Source organism: Equus przewalskii, chromosome 16, assembly GCF_037783145.1.
Source record: "Equus przewalskii isolate Varuska chromosome 16, EquPr2, whole genome shotgun sequence".
Lineage (NCBI taxonomy): Eukaryota > Metazoa > Chordata > Mammalia > Perissodactyla > Equidae > Equus > Equus przewalskii.
Window position 1 is genome coordinate 13,128,607 of NC_091846.1, and position 15,656 is coordinate 13,144,262.

Genomic DNA, 15,656 nt, shown 5'->3' on the forward strand with positions numbered 1-15,656 from the left:
AGTTTATAGATTTTTCACATACTTTGTTAAATTTATCCCTAAGTATTTCATGTTTTTAATGCTATTGTATATTGCAGTATTTTAATTTAAATTTCTAATTGTTTGTTTCAAATATATAGAAATTTAATTGATTTTTGAATATTAGTCTTATATCCTGTTACTTTACTAAACTCACTTATTAAATAGTAAATAATAATAGTAAAAAAATTTTTTGTGAATTCCTTAGGATATTCTACATAATCATATTGTCTGTAAATAGAATTTTACTTCTTCCTGTTCTAATTATATATTTTTATTTCTTTTTCTTGCCTTATTGTATTGTCTAGGATTTGCTATGTTTAAAAAGTGAGAGTGAACATATCTGCTTTTTCCAATTTTAGGGGGAAAGCATTCAATACTTCATCATTAAGTAGGCTTTTTGTTGTGCATTTTTCATAGATGCTCTTTTATCATGTTGAGAAAGTTCCATTCTATTCCTAGATCGCTCAAATTTTTATCATGAGTGGGTGTTGAATTTTGCCAAATATTTTTTACATCTGTTGGGATGAAAATGTGATTTTTATTTTTTATGCTGTTCATGTGCATATGCTTTTTTCTTTTATAATCTGCCAATATGGTGAGTACGTTTATTGATTTTTGAATATTAAACAAATCTTGCATTTCATAAGCCATATTTTGTCATGATATATTATCCCTTTTACATATTGCTGGATTTGATTTGCTAACATTTTGTAAGAAGTTTTTTCGTCTACGTTGATGAGGAATGTTGATCCACACTCCATTTTTTTTTCCTAATAATGTCTTTTCTGATTTTGATATCAGAGTAATACTGGTCTGCCTCGTAAAATGAGTTGGGAATATTTTCTTCCTATCTATTTTATGGAAGAGCTTATGCAGAATTGGTAAAATTTCTTTATGTGTTTGATGGAATATATCTGGAAATTCTGTTTTCCTCAAGCAAAGATTTTAAACTATGAATTCAATTTCTTTAATTGTTATAAGGCTATTCAGATTATCCATTTATTCTTGAGTGAGATTTAATAGCTTGTCTCTTTCGAGGAAATTTTTTATTTCATCTAACTTATAGATTTCACAATAAGTTATTTTCCTTTTAAAACAAAATATCTGCAGGATCTATAATTATGTCACCTCTTTTAGTCCTGATATTTTTAATTTGTATGCTCTCTATTTCTTTATCCAAATAGCTAGAAGTTTATTAATTTTATTCCTCTTTTTAAAGAATGAGTTTTCTGTTTCATTGATTTTCTCTATTGTGTGTCTTTTTTCTATTGCATTGATTTATACTCTTATCTGTAATTATACTCTTCTTTCTGCTTTCTTTGGGTATCTGTTGTTTTTCTTGTTTAGGTTTCTTATGATAAAAGCTTAAATCAATGATATTGAAATTTTCCTCTTTCCTAATATATGCATTCAATGCTGTAAATTTTCTTTAATCACTGCTTTAGCTGCATCCTACTAATTTTGATATATGATATTTTTATTTCCATTCAGTTAAAATATTTCCTAACTTCTCACTTTTAAAAATTTGAACAATGTGTTGTTCAGAAAATATGATGCTCAGTTTCTAAATATTTTGAGATTTTACAGATTTTTTTTTTTTGTTACTGATTTCTAGTTTAGTTCTGTTGTGGTCATAGAAAATACTTTGTATGATTTCAGTCCTTCTAAATGTATTTAAATTTGTTTGATGGGCCATAATACTGTCTACATTAGCGGATATCCCATGTGTACTTGAAAAATGTGTCTTCTACATGTGATTGGGAGGGATCTATAATTATGAATGAGTGCAACTTGGTGGCTATGTTTTCTAAGTCTTCTATGTCCTTACTGATATTTTGCCTGCTTCCACCAATTACTGAGTAATGACTGTTGAAATACCCAAAGTTGTGAATTTCTCTATTTCTCCTTTTATTTCTATTAGTTTTTGCTTTATCTATTTTGAAGTTCTGTAGTTGTCTTTACACATTAATCGTTATTAGGTCTTCTTGAAGAATCAATTTCTTTATTATTATGAAATGTCCTTCTTTATTTCTGCTATCATTCTTTGTTCTGAATTCCACTTTGTCTGATATTAATATAAACACTTCAGCATTCTTTTATAAGCATACCTCAGAGATATTGTGGGTTCCGTTCCAGATCACCTCAATAAAGTGAATATAGCAATAAAGCGAGTCACACAAACTTTTTGGTTTCCCAGTGAATACAAAAGTTATGTTTATACTATACTGTAGTCTATTAAGTCTGAAATAGCATTAGGTCTGTAAAAACAAAATACATACCTTAATTAACAAATATTTTATTTTTTAAAAATGCTAACCATCATCTGAGGCTTCAGTGTGCATAATCTTCTTGCTGGCAGAGGGTCTTGTAAAAAACACAGTATCTGTGAAGTGCAGTAAAGCAAAGTACAATAAAACTAGGTATGTCTATAATTAATGTTTGAATATTATATCTTTTTTCCTTCTTTTTTTTTTTCTTTCACTGAGGAAGATTTGCCCTAAGCTAGCATCCATTGCCAATTCTCCCCTTTTTTTTGCTTGAGAAAGATTGTCCTTGCACTAACATCTGTGCTAGCCTTCCTCTATTTTGTATGTTTGATACCACCACAGCATGGCTAGTGAGTAGATTAGGTCCATTCCAGGGATCCTAACTCGCGAACCCAGGCCACCGAAGTGGAACCCACCAAACTTTAACCACTTAGCCACAGGGCCAAGCTCTCTTTTCTTCATTTTTTAACCTATCAGTGACTTTATATTTAAAATGGGTTTCTCATAAACAATATCTATCTTGTAAATGATATCTAGTCTTATCTTTTTTTAATGCAATCTGATCGACCTGCTTTTCACTTAGTGTTTTTAGTCTAGTTATATTTAATGTAATTATAAATATGACAGCATTTAAAGCTATAATTTTACTGTTTGATTTCTACTTGTCCCATCTGTTCTTGGTTTTCCTTTTCCTCATTTTATGTCTTCTCTTGAATTGAGTATTTTTTTATTATTCCATTGTACCTCTACAATTGACTCAGAATTTAGCTTCTTTACTATTTGGTTGTTTCTATAGGTTTATAATATAAATTTTTAACCCATTTTTGGTCTATCTTTAAAAACAATTATACTGCATAATGTACAATTTAGGAATTTTTGACAGTATATTTTCATTCCACCCTTCTGATTTATTGTTTTTGCTATTGTTCTTATGTATTTTATTTGTACTGTATGTTTTAAACCCCAAATATATTGTTATTATTTGGGGATTAAAATTCATATTTTAAAGAGATTAAAAATGGCAAAGAGACTTTTATATTTACAGATATATTTATCTTTTCTAATGCTGTTCATTCCTTCAAGGAGATTCAAATTTCTACCTGTTAACATTTTGTTTCAGCCTGAAAGACTTCCTTTAAAATTTCTTATAATCCAAGGCTGCTGGCAATAAATTATTTCATCTTTTGTTTGTCTAGGATGGACTTGATTTAACATTTATATTTCCAAGTCATTTTTATTGGATATAAAATTGTCAGTTGATAATGTGTTTCAGTTCTCAAGAGATCCTACTCTACTGTCATCTGGATAACAGTTTCTGGTGAGAAAAATGCCATAAATCTTTTCTTTGTTTCTCTGGTTGCTTTAATTATCTTCTCTTTATCATTGCTTTTCAACAATTTGATAATAATGTGCTTTGGTGTGGTTTCTTAATATTTCTTTTGTTTGGAGTTTATAAACTTTTTATATTCTGGGTTTACAGTTTTAATCAAATTTTACAAGTTTTTACCTGTTATTTCCTCAAGCATTTTCTGTCTCAGCTCTTCTCTCTCTCTTTCATCTACTTACACATTTGTTAGACTGACAGTGTCTTCAGTGAATCTGTTTAATTTTTCCACCGTGATGCTTCATTTTGGATAGTTGCTATCACTTCATCTTCAAGTTCACTGATCTTTTCTTTGCAGTATCTAATCTGCTACCAATTGTATGTAGTGTATTTTTCATTTTATATATTGTAGTTTTAATCTCTAGAAGTTCCATTTGAGTCTTTGAGAATCTTCAGTTTTTCTTATCATCATGCTTATGTTTCCCTTTACATTCTTGAGCATATTTATAATATTTGAAATAGGTGTTAAAAATCTGTCTGCTAATTATACCTTTTCCTTTGTTTCCTTATATTGATTTTTTTCTTCCTGATTATGTCCTATTTCCCTGCTTTCTCGCATGCCTTATTATTACTTTATTTTAGCATTGTGGAAATTTATGTTGTTTTGTGGTGAATTTTGTTGTATTCATTTAAATGGTGTTGAATTTCTGGCATTCAGTAGTTACTTGCAAATCAATTTAACCTTTTCAACATTTTCTTTCAAGCTTTGTAAGGATGGGTCCAGACCAGCCTTTATTCTAAGTATAATGTAGCCCAACTACTAAGGGGGGAGCTTTCTGAGGGATCTACACAATGCCCCATGTAGTACAAGGTCTCTTCAGTCTGGCTGGAAGGGAAAAAAATCTTTGTGAGCTTGGGGAACTTTTCAACCTATTACTTTTGGGGCTTCTTTCTCCAGGCTTATAGAATTTCATCCCATGCATGGACAGATAACCTTTTGCTCAAAGATTCAAGGACATCTTTTACTGACCTCTGTAGTCTTCCCTGTGTGCAGTTTCCTCCTCTCCAATACTCTACCCTGTAAATGCTAAGAACATCAGCCTCCTTGAGTTCCAAATTCTGTCTCAACTTAGAAAGACTCCTGGGCTCTGCTTGAATTCTTCTTCCTGCATTGCGTCATGGAAACTTGACTGCAAGTAAAGATAATTGGCATTCCATTCTTTCACTTATTTACTTAATAAATATTCATTGAACATTCACTCTGGGTCAGACACGCTTGATGCACTAAATCCTTACAGTGAACAAAGCAGGAAAATTTCCCAGTCCTTGTGGCACTTACAGTCTAATGTTTTACAAGAAAAGGAAATTTACTGGAAAGATATCTCTAAGAAGCAACAAAAAGAAAATATAGGCGATGTATGGGAAACGTATAGAGTCTGGAAAATAAGCAGGAGTCAAGGTCATGCACAGGAACAATAGGTACTGCACATACTCCTGCTGCTGAGATGAATAAGCTCTCTAACCATTTTCAAATTCTTGCATCATCTGCTCAAGATTTGAAGTTTGAGAAGAAATAATCATATTGGCAAAATCTAAGGCAGTGCTTACCCCCTGAGTTCTACAAGGCAGGGAGAGGGAAGTTCAAGACCCCTTAATTTCTGCAGTGGAGGTAAGGGATGCTCTCCACCAAGATGGAACATAATCAAGAATTCCCTATAAAGAGGATTTAATGTGATTAGGAAGGAAGGTAGTGGTGAGATTCTGGACAATCAGAAAATGACAAAAATTCACTACAGCTGCATAGAAGAGTTGAGACGCACAGAGATGGTAGTAGTAGAAGCCAAAAGAAAGTAAAAGCTGAATTCAAGAATTAGAGAAAGAAAAATAAATGTCAGTTCTTCATTAGCGCAGACAAAATAGCAGCAGGGAAAGGAGAGCTGAGTTTTGAACAACTTGAGTGGCTGTTAGGCCACCAGCACTGTTGCAGGCTGACTCGAGCTACTGCTGTGCCCTGGACAGCAATGGCTCAGTTCCAATTGTCCATGAGGAGGCGATTTATGGCAGATATGACATTTTTCTCTTCCTTTTTATTCCCATGCACATTTACAATGAACTCATCATTCAACAAAGACACTGGAGTTGGGTCTGTTCCTTGACATCTGAAAGAACAGGCCAAACCCTGCTCTGCTAAGTAATGAGGAAGTTATACAAGGGCCAGGACGTGCTATAAATTCTCCAAACTGTGTGGTTTTCTTGGTCCCAGTGACTGGGGGAATCCCACCCATAGTCTTACTTGGAAGCTCCAAATCTTCCCCTCCTATGCTGGACTTGCTGTTCTGAGACGTAATTTTAAGAGATGTGACAGAAGATATCAATGGTTTGACCATCGTTTCCACCTGTAGCTTTCCAGCAGCCGTGGTTAACTCAAAGTAAGTCACTCAGGATGGAAGTTTTTGCTTTAATCTTTAGAGAAATTAAATGTCCCACTTCAATTTTTCAAAATGCAGACTACTCTTGCTGTCTCAGAGGGTGGACACAGTGAAAGTTCTCTCCAAAAAGCAAACTCTCCCTGAAGCACCATCAGCTGTGAATTGGGAGTCGTAAAGTGGAGAAGACAATTAAAATCAATGACAATATTTTGTGTCCTGACAAAAAGAGCTTGCCTAGTTAACAGACCACGCTCAGATGCCTGCAGTGCGTGGAGAACACCCCAGGCTAGCTGGCTGCTCAGCTGAGGACACACTAATTGCTTTTATTAATGAGGAGAGCTCCCTTTTCTCCACTGATGCTCCTTGAACTTCCGTCTCATGTTTGGTCAGTGAAGCATCTCTACTACAAGCCAACCCATAGTTACAATATTTTTCTGCTCATCAAAATCAGCAGAGCATATTTTAAAGGAGGAAACAGGAAAAAAAGTTATATTTGAATCGAAATGTTTCTTTTCAATCATGAGCATTTTAGAGTGGAAAATCAAATTATTAACAAATGAATTTAAAACAACTGCAGCACGTCTCGCTCAAGTTCTAAATGTTGGTACCAGGGGGTCAGATGCTAGACTAGAAGTAAAAAGTACTGTATTTGGAGTCAGAGACCAAGGTTCCAGTACCAGATTCTCAGGGACACTCATAGTGTCACCTGATGTCACCAGACTTCAGCAGGAGCAGACTGTCTCACAGCTCTATGACTGGGATCCAATGAGGTACTGCGTGTGAATAAGGTGTACGGCAAATACAGGAGACTACAATCTGAAGTAGTGGGTGCTTACAGACATTCACTGTGTGTTCTAACAGAGGAGCTTCAGTTACCAACCAGTGAGTGCCTATTGATCTCCTCTGATGTGCCCAGCATCGCACTGGCCAAAAGTCGTTAGGTCGTGTCTCTGCTCTTACCTTTGTCAACTACTCATTATATAGAAAGACCGGAAGCTTTCTCAATAGAGCCGTGGACAATTAGAAAAGAAGATATGTGCTTGTTCCTGTTTCTAAGAACCAGCAAGATGCAGAACTAAGGGGATTATTTTGAGGGGGATTATTGTCCTCCTGACAATATTTTCCCTTCAAAAGAAAATCACTTCTCTCGCCACATGGATAACAATACAAGAAAAGAAATCATTGTGTCCGGGAAAATATCGCGGTACAGAAGAAAGCGGACAAATAGGAAATACAACAATAAAATGAAGAGGAAAGATAGGTAAAGGAGGATAGAAGGAGAGAGAAGCCTGGGTGGGGGGGGGGGGGGGAGAATGAACGAGTTATAACAGAGAAAATGACATTCAGAGACAGAGATGCTAATTTAGCAAGAAAGATCAACAGACACTTGAAATCAACTTAGAAAACTGTATTACAAAGAGACAATTTTGGAATAAAGGTCAACGAATACACAGAGCTGTGCTGCACTCTGTGTGCAGAAAGAGAGGTGATCTCGTTCAAACTCCTATTTATATAGTTTAAAGTGTAGACCTAGTGATTTGATACCTCTGTAATTACGTATATAATGGACACTCTGATAATGTTTTATTTTCTTCCAGGGTTGTGTTTATTACAAAGTGTCTCATCTTGGAGTTATTTACGTCGCTGTCTGTCTCCTTTACCAGAGAGTGGACTCTTGCAGGCCAAAGCCAGGTCTTGCTCAATTCTGTATTACCTGCAGCACCTAGCCCGGTATCTCCCATGCAATAAAGGTTTAATAAAATTTTAAATGGAATTGAATTATTTCAAGACTTTATTATCTCCTCTGTGTGTGTGTGTGTGTATGTGTGTGTGTGCACTAGGTTATTCTGGAGAATTGCATTTTGATTTTAACCTCTCAAGTTAGAAATATGACAATAGTGCCCTAAAATACCAGAAGGACCATTCTGATAATCCCTAAACAATGCCCAGGGAGTAGTTATCTGTCTATTCTTGAAAGGGTCTCTCTGTCCTCATACTTATGGAGTAAGGAAAGGAAGTGTGGGTTATAGAATTGATATATGGGTAATTATCCTTATGGAAATCAGAGCAGGTCAAAGGGAGTAGCATTGTGTATAGAAAAGAAATATAATACAAGTTTCAATTCTTACCCGTTACAAATGTAAAATCTATTTGGAGAAGAAGAAAAAGACAACTGAAACAATTAAGCAACTCTAGGATGGGAGCAAGCCATACATTTCTTTACATAATGGGAATATTTGGGCAATGGTGATAGAAGGCATTCTGATTGTTCTCCGCGGCAAAACTAGTTCAGCTCCATTATCCTCTATTTTTGTTTAGTTATCCAGAGGGAAGATTTCTAGTCTAAATCTTCCTGATTAGTTACTCCCACACTGCCAGTGTTTGAAAACATCCTCTAGCACCAGAACCAGGTGATGTGGTGGAGGTTGGTAAGGCCCTTCGCCTGCATCTGTGGACATTGATCCACTGAGAGTCCTTACTGGTATATTGGAGAAGAAGCTTTTGAAAGTAATTCCTGGTCTCTCTTAGTTGAGTAGTGTACAACTGCCTGATACAGATGATAAAGCTGCTTCTCTTCTCTTTATCCAAAGGTTACAATTCTTCACTCAGACTGTGAATGTGTGTAAAGACCAGCAGGTGACTGTGACAATTGTACCTTTAGACGAATAGGCTGCAAGTTGAAAGACCAAGCCTGTCTGATGCCCTTGGCGTTTTCGCTCACGCTGTCATCCTTGCTCTGGCTCTTCAGGCTGAAGGAGCTGCAACTCCTATTCATCATAGAAGTTTCAACTCTCTTTATCTTTATGGTGATTTTGGTTTTTAGACCTAAAAAATATCAGGAATTATTTTTTACTGGAGAGGATAATGGTAAAGATAAGAAAAAAAAGATTTGCCTATTATATGAAGAGAGAAAGCTATTTATAAGAGGCATTGAAAACTCACAGGATTTTAATGCTTTCTTCACTTTTCTAAACCCAAAGTTGGGTGGTAAAACACCTAAGGATGAAAGAAGAGAATGTCACACTTCAACAGAATTATCTGTTTCATGATTACCTTAATACTTTGGCTGTGTTCATATCTGAAGTTGCTAATGGGTTGTGCTTATGATACTAGACAAAATGACTATCTTTTTAGAGTTTAATATTGAAAACTTGTAAGTATGTTCAGTAATGACGATTGTAAGAAGGACGGAGGAAAGGAGAGAAGGGGGGTGGGAGGGAGGGAGAGAAGGAGGAAAATAGCTTGATTCTGAAAAAAAAGACTTTGGAATTCACGTGCCTTCTTTTCCAGCTTATTTAGATCTAGGAACATAAAATTTTGAAAAAACAAGTTTACACAGTCAACTACTTACATACAGAAGCCTTTGACATCTGGTTTTGTCTTTCTCTCTGTCCCAAATCTTGCCTTCAGGACAGTAAACATGAGACATGAGAGACTATATAGGTGGAAGCTAAGGACATAGGCTTTAGAAGTAATTTCATGGGTTCAAGTTATGATTAACCTCTTATCTACTGGGTGAGTTGGGGAATATTACCTAGTCTCTGTGCCTGTTACTTCATTGCTCTATGCCTCAGTGTCCTCATCTATAAATCTGGAATACAATAATAGTACTTACCTCATAAGGTTGCTACAAAGATTAAGTGCATTAATACATCTGAAGCACTTAGAACAGAGACTGGCAATTTCAATTTCAGCAACTTGCTTCCTGATCCCTTGATTTTCTATTGGATACAAAATGGCTCTACTTCCAAACACTTAAACTTTAATATTACTGAATCTAATCATACCAGTCTTCGTTCCATCTTTCTGACACCTCATCCTGAGTAACCAACAACTTGGAAATCTACTGTTCACATAAACAAGGTTAAAAACAAATAATAGACTGAAAGAAGATATTCATTATCTATATTAACAAAGTCATGGTGCACAGAAATATAAAAAATTCCTACAAATCACTAAGAAAAAGGCAACTCAAAGGAAAAGTAGTCAAATGAAAGAAGAAACAACTAATAGAAAAGGAAGATAGAATGTCCAAAAACATATGAAAAATGCAAACCTTATTAGTAATCAGGAAAGGTAGAGAAATAATTAAACATTCTCCAGAGATTAAGATTAACTCAAAGTCTGAGTTTTCCAAATGCTGGTGAGGACATTTGATAGAAACTCTCATCCATCACTGGCGGGAGCTTAAATTGGTAGATATACTTTGGAGAACAATTTGGCAATGTCTGGTGAAGCTAAAGATGAGCACAATTTGTGCACCGGACACCGCTGGGTGTCGAGTGCTACCAGCATCCTTTCCCAAACCCTTGCACTTTTTACAGAACCCTGATTTTGTTTGCCTAGTCATTCCTTCCCCGATACAGTCCTATGTTTCAAGGAAAGAAGATGCTACCCCCAGTTCCAGGAATGGGCTTGATTTTTTTCAAAAAGTGGCCATTTTCCCTTCAGCTGTAACCTAAATGCAGCCAATAAATTACAAGACAAGGTCTTCTGGGTGTATTCTGGAGAAAGATTACAATTCCTAAGAGATTGCCTTAGGAAAAACAGCCTTCCCTCTTCTTCCGGACACTGTTTTGTCTGGATGTCATGCCTACAAATGCTACAACCACCCTGTTACCAACCTGAGAAGGAAGCCACACCGAGGACAGCAGGATGGAAAATGGAGGGGCATGGTTCCTTGATGGCCTTACTGAGAATTGAAACGAAGTCTAAAAAGCTCACCCCACCCCAAAACCACCTTTTAAGTAAAATAATAAATGTTTTCATTTCTAAGCCAATTTGAATCGAAGGCTTTGCTTCTTATTGTCAAAAATCAACCTACTTTGAGGTATATACCTTACAGAACTCTTACTCAGATGTACATGGATATATATATAAGAATGCACATTGTCGCCATCTTTATAAAATCCCACAAATTGGAAACAATCAGATTGTCTAGCTTCAGTTGAATGGTTAAATACATTACCATAATCCTATGATGGAAAACTGTGAAACAATTACAATATATTCAAATGAAAACACTTGATCTATTTTTATGGAGATGAATACATATGCAAAACATAAGGTAGAGTGAAAAAAGAAAGTTGCAGAACAATACGTATAGCATACAATTTGTATAAACTATATAAGCACACAAAACAATGTTATTTTGGGTCAGTTGAGATGTACATATGGAATAAACATAAAACACATGAGCAGTAAGAACACGCATAAACTCGTAATAGAAGGAAAGGATGGAACGTGCTGGACGTATAACAAGAACTTCAGTTGTATCTCTAATATTTTAGGTCTTTTACTAGAGATGCAAACCACATATGGAGAAACATTAGCATTTATTAAGTCAGCTTAGTGACAACATGGATATTTCTTATATCACTCTGTAATTTTCTGTATGCTTAAAATAATTCATAATATTTTCAAAAATAAAATAAATTTTAAAATAAAACAAATTAGAAAAAAAACAGAAAAGAGATACAGGAAATGGAAGTGGGGTGGGATTGTCTTTCACTACCAAAACGAAGAGTTCTTTACTGTATGAATGTTGTAACTAGAGAATTTTGCAGAGAAATAAATTCAGTCTCTTGCTTTATCTCCCTTGTGTTTCGGGCCATTGACTCCTTCTATGTTGTGTGTTCTTCCCTAGACAGACCCAACAATATGGTGGATCACTTTGACCACATTCACATAAGAATTCTCCACTTCTTATGTGTCTTTGAGAAGTTCACATGTGTTGAAAATAAATACCAACATATGAAGCCGCTAGAAAACACTGTACTCTTGACACTCTTTCACTTCCTGCCGATGATATCCTCCATAGCTCGTCAACAATCCAGCTTCCCTCTTCCTAAACCCAGGTACTGAGAAATTCACCACCACAGTGCTGATTTAGTATGGTCCTTAATCCTTATTTGCTAATTTAGTAGGGCCTTTAATCCATCTTTGACCCATCTCTGCATTCTTTGGGTGATATCCTTCACTTCTGAGATTTTCCTCCTACCTATACACTTTGCCTCTCAAATGTGTAACTCCAATCAGATCTCTACCAGCAACCTCAGGCCAGATTCCAGCTTTTCTCTTGAATTTCTCTATCTGGTTATGTCAAACCGAACACACTGCATTACCCAACAAAAGAATGGGCATGGTTGCGAGCAGGACTAATAATCTATAAATGGAATTTGTACAAGATGGAGAAGCATGGGTAGATAGCTAAGACTGATCATTGCAATTCATCTGAGATGGCCTCAAATTTTTGACACTCTTCTCAGTGAGAAGTAGGGCCTATGACCTCTCTTCTTGAGCATGTATGGATTTTATGAGTGCTTTGACTAATAAAGTATGGCAAATATTAACCCTGTGCCAAATTCTGCTCACCTAAACCTGAAATCACTGACAGCTTCCACTTCCTGACTCTTCATTCCCTGCATTTGTGAGCCCTGCCACCACATAAGTCTACTAACCCTATGACTGCCATGCTGGAGGGGCATATGTACGTGCTAGTATTAGCTGAATCCAGTCTACCAACCACTCTCCTAAGGGTGCCAGACTTCTGAATGAAGCTTTCTTGGACCCTCCTGACCAGTCCATCCACCAGCTGAATAATTCCAAGTGATCTAGTCAGTGCCATGTGGAGCAGAAAAATCACACGCTGAGCCCTGCTCACATCTCTGACCCACAAAACTGTTAAACATAATAAATGATTTCAAGACACTATATTTTGGAATTTGTTGTAGAACAATAAATAATCAGATAGTTTTCTCCCCCCCAGAGCTACTTAATGGGCCTCCTGGACTTGCACATAGTTCTCACACATGAAACATTTTCCAATTATTATAGATTACTCAAAAATAACCATATCTTCCCTCATTGTTAAAAACAATACAATATATAATTCTACAAAATAAAATTCGAAGACCCCTTCTTTATTTCCCCCTATTCCATTCCCCGTGTCAAAGTTAACCACTGTTTCTATTAATGGATATTTAGTTCTAGATTTTTTCTAAATAAAACAGTGATGCCATAAATAGCCTTGTACATGTGTGAGTAGTCTCTGTAAGCTTTAGATTCATAGAAGTCGAATTGCTGGACCAAAAATATATGCACTTAATATTGTGACCCGTAATATCAAATTGTCCTACAAAATAATTAAAAACTCTTACCCATTTATATTTATAAAATTTACAATAGTATTCATTTCTGCAAACACTGGCCACCAATGGATGTTGTCAATCAGACACATTTGTCACTCTGAATAGAAAGAAGTGGTTTCTCACTGTTTTAATTGATATTTTTCTGATTACCTGTGAGGTTCATTGTATATTTTCCTATTCTTATTACTCTTTGGATTTCTCCTTCAGTGCTTTTACTATTTATAAGTTTTAAAAAAATTATTCTACTTGACTGCCTTTTTGTGTTTACTGATTTGTGGCAGCTCTTTGTATTCAAATATTAATATGTTGTCTGTGTTATATGCTGTAAACACTCTTTTCTAGTCTGTGGCTAGCCTTGTGTTCATTTATTTATTCAAGAGATATTTATTGAACACTTAGTCCCAGACAGTGTTCTAGATACTGGAAATACAGCTGTGAGTAAGACAAAGTCCCACTGTCTCAGCCTTAATAATTTGGTGTGGGAGATGTGCAATAAACAAACAGCACATAGATATAATATTATGTAAGTATTATAAAGAAAAATAGAATAACATAAGGCCTATAGAATGATACAGTATGCTATTTTAGATAGAGCAATCAGGGAGATCATTTGAGGACTGACATGAGCTGACATCTGGAGGAAAAACATTCCAATATTTAAAAATAGCGTGTGCAAAGGCCCTGAGGCAGGAGCATGACAGCTATGTTCCAGAAACTTCAAGGATGCCAATGTAGCTGGAGGACTGCAAGTAAAGAGGAGTGTGGTAAGACACCAGCCTAGAGAGACAGCCAAAGCCCAGAAAACTTAAGGCCTTATAAACTATGGACTAAGGGTTTTATTTCATTGGAGAATGGAAGCAATTAAGGATTTTGCATAGGGGAGTAATGCAATCTGACTTCCATTTGAAAAGGGTCAGGCTGGCTAGTATGGAGAATAGACTGTGTGTGTGTGTGTGTGTGTGTGTGTCAAGGGAGTGTTGGAAAGAGCGGGAGCAGAAAGATCACGTGGTCGGTTATCATAGCATACAGTAGGTAATTTCAGTAGCCCAGGCAAGAGACGATTGGATCAGGATTTCGGCAATAGAGGTAGGGAGAAGTCACCAGATCAGGGATGTATTTTGAATATAAAGCTGACAAGAGCAGCTGATGGATCGAATGTGGGATATGAGGAGAAAGAGAGAAAAGGTAATTCCAAGGCATTTAGCCTAAACATCGATGAGTGGTGAAGTCCTTTGTTGAGATGGAGACAAGAGGAGGTGAAAGCAAGGAACTACCTTTGTACATGTCAGTTTGAGAAGCCTATTCGATAGATATCTCATGTCACATAGGCCATGGGTGGAGGAGTCTGGAGTTCAAAGGGGAAGAGGTTAGGAGAGGTGGCCCTGGTCTTTGAGTCATCAGTGCATGGATGGTATTTAAAGCCATGGAACTGTATGGAATTGAGTGTGGGCGAGAAAGTGAAGCTGTCCAAGACCAAGGCCTAAGATGTTCCATTGTCCATGGAGGGAGAGTCTATCCTGGGGGCCTGAGAAGAAGTGACCAGTGGGGTGAGAGAAAAACCAGGAGAGTGCAGTGTCCCAGAAGGCAAGGGAAACACTTTCCTGGTTTACAGTAAATGCTACATAAAAATAAGCCACTATTACTATTTCTCCTTTCGAAGCCCTATGATCCCCATGTAGTCCTTTGTGCTCTCATCTCAGAGAAGGCTGAGTTCCATGACAGCTTTGACCAGTAGAATATGCCAGGAGCCACAGCTGTGTCAGATTCCAAGCTCAGCGCTTGAGAGAAAGAGAAGTGGATTAAGTTGAGGATTTAGAAGAAATACTATGTTTGACAACGTGAAGGTCATTGAGGACTTCAAGAAGAGAGGTTTTGGTGAAGGGAGACTAAGTTCTTAAGGGATTGGGCCCTGAGAGAATAGCAGGAGAAGGGACGTGCCAGGTCCACTGTTGAGGAATTTTCATCTAAAGAGCAACAGAGAAACAGAGTAGTAGCCGGAGGAAAACATAAGATCAACAGAAGGTTGATTTTATATTTGTAAGACAGCAGATGTTTTTCTACGATGTTTGTATGCTGATGGCAATGATGTAGGAGAGAGAGAGGACAGCTGTAGAAATAAGGTCCTTGGGTAGGTAAGAAGCTATATGAGCCAGCGCCCAAGTGGAGACTCGCCTTAGATAAGAGCTGAAATCATTCATCTATTTGTAACAAGAAGCTACAAAGCAAAATCTTCAGCTTCAGAGCAGGGGGTTCATAGGTGCTTTAGTGGGAGGACAAGAAAGGTCCAGTCTGGCTGATTCCATTTCCTCAGTGAAATATGAAGCTCATCCGTTGAGAACGAGGAGGAGGGAGTCGGTGTTGGAAGTTTGTGAGGAGAGGAGAACGAATGAACTATCTAACTTGGACAGGAGGCCTTCAGTATGGAACCTTCCAGGGCAGCCCTTAGGGGTCCCTGGAGACCTGT

The 15,656-nt window shown here is 36.6% G+C and overlaps 1 protein-coding gene across 1 annotated transcript in view; it reads right to left on the reverse strand.

The window, feature by feature from the left end:
- Window positions 1-3,352: 3,352 nt before the first annotated feature.
- The window catches only part of LOC139076425 (uncharacterized), a 536,857-nt gene continuing 524,553 nt past the window's right edge, over window positions 3,353-15,656 (reverse strand). Inside the window, exons 7-9 of the mRNA XM_070578757.1 lie at window positions 8,985-9,038; window positions 8,698-8,867; window positions 3,353-6,196 (exon numbers count right to left, since the gene is read on the reverse strand). Of these exons, the coding sequence (XP_070434858.1) occupies window positions 6,101-6,196; window positions 8,698-8,867; window positions 8,985-9,038 (320 nt within the window). The 3' untranslated portion in view covers window positions 3,353-6,100. The remainder of the gene's footprint in view (window positions 6,197-8,697; window positions 8,868-8,984; window positions 9,039-15,656) is intronic.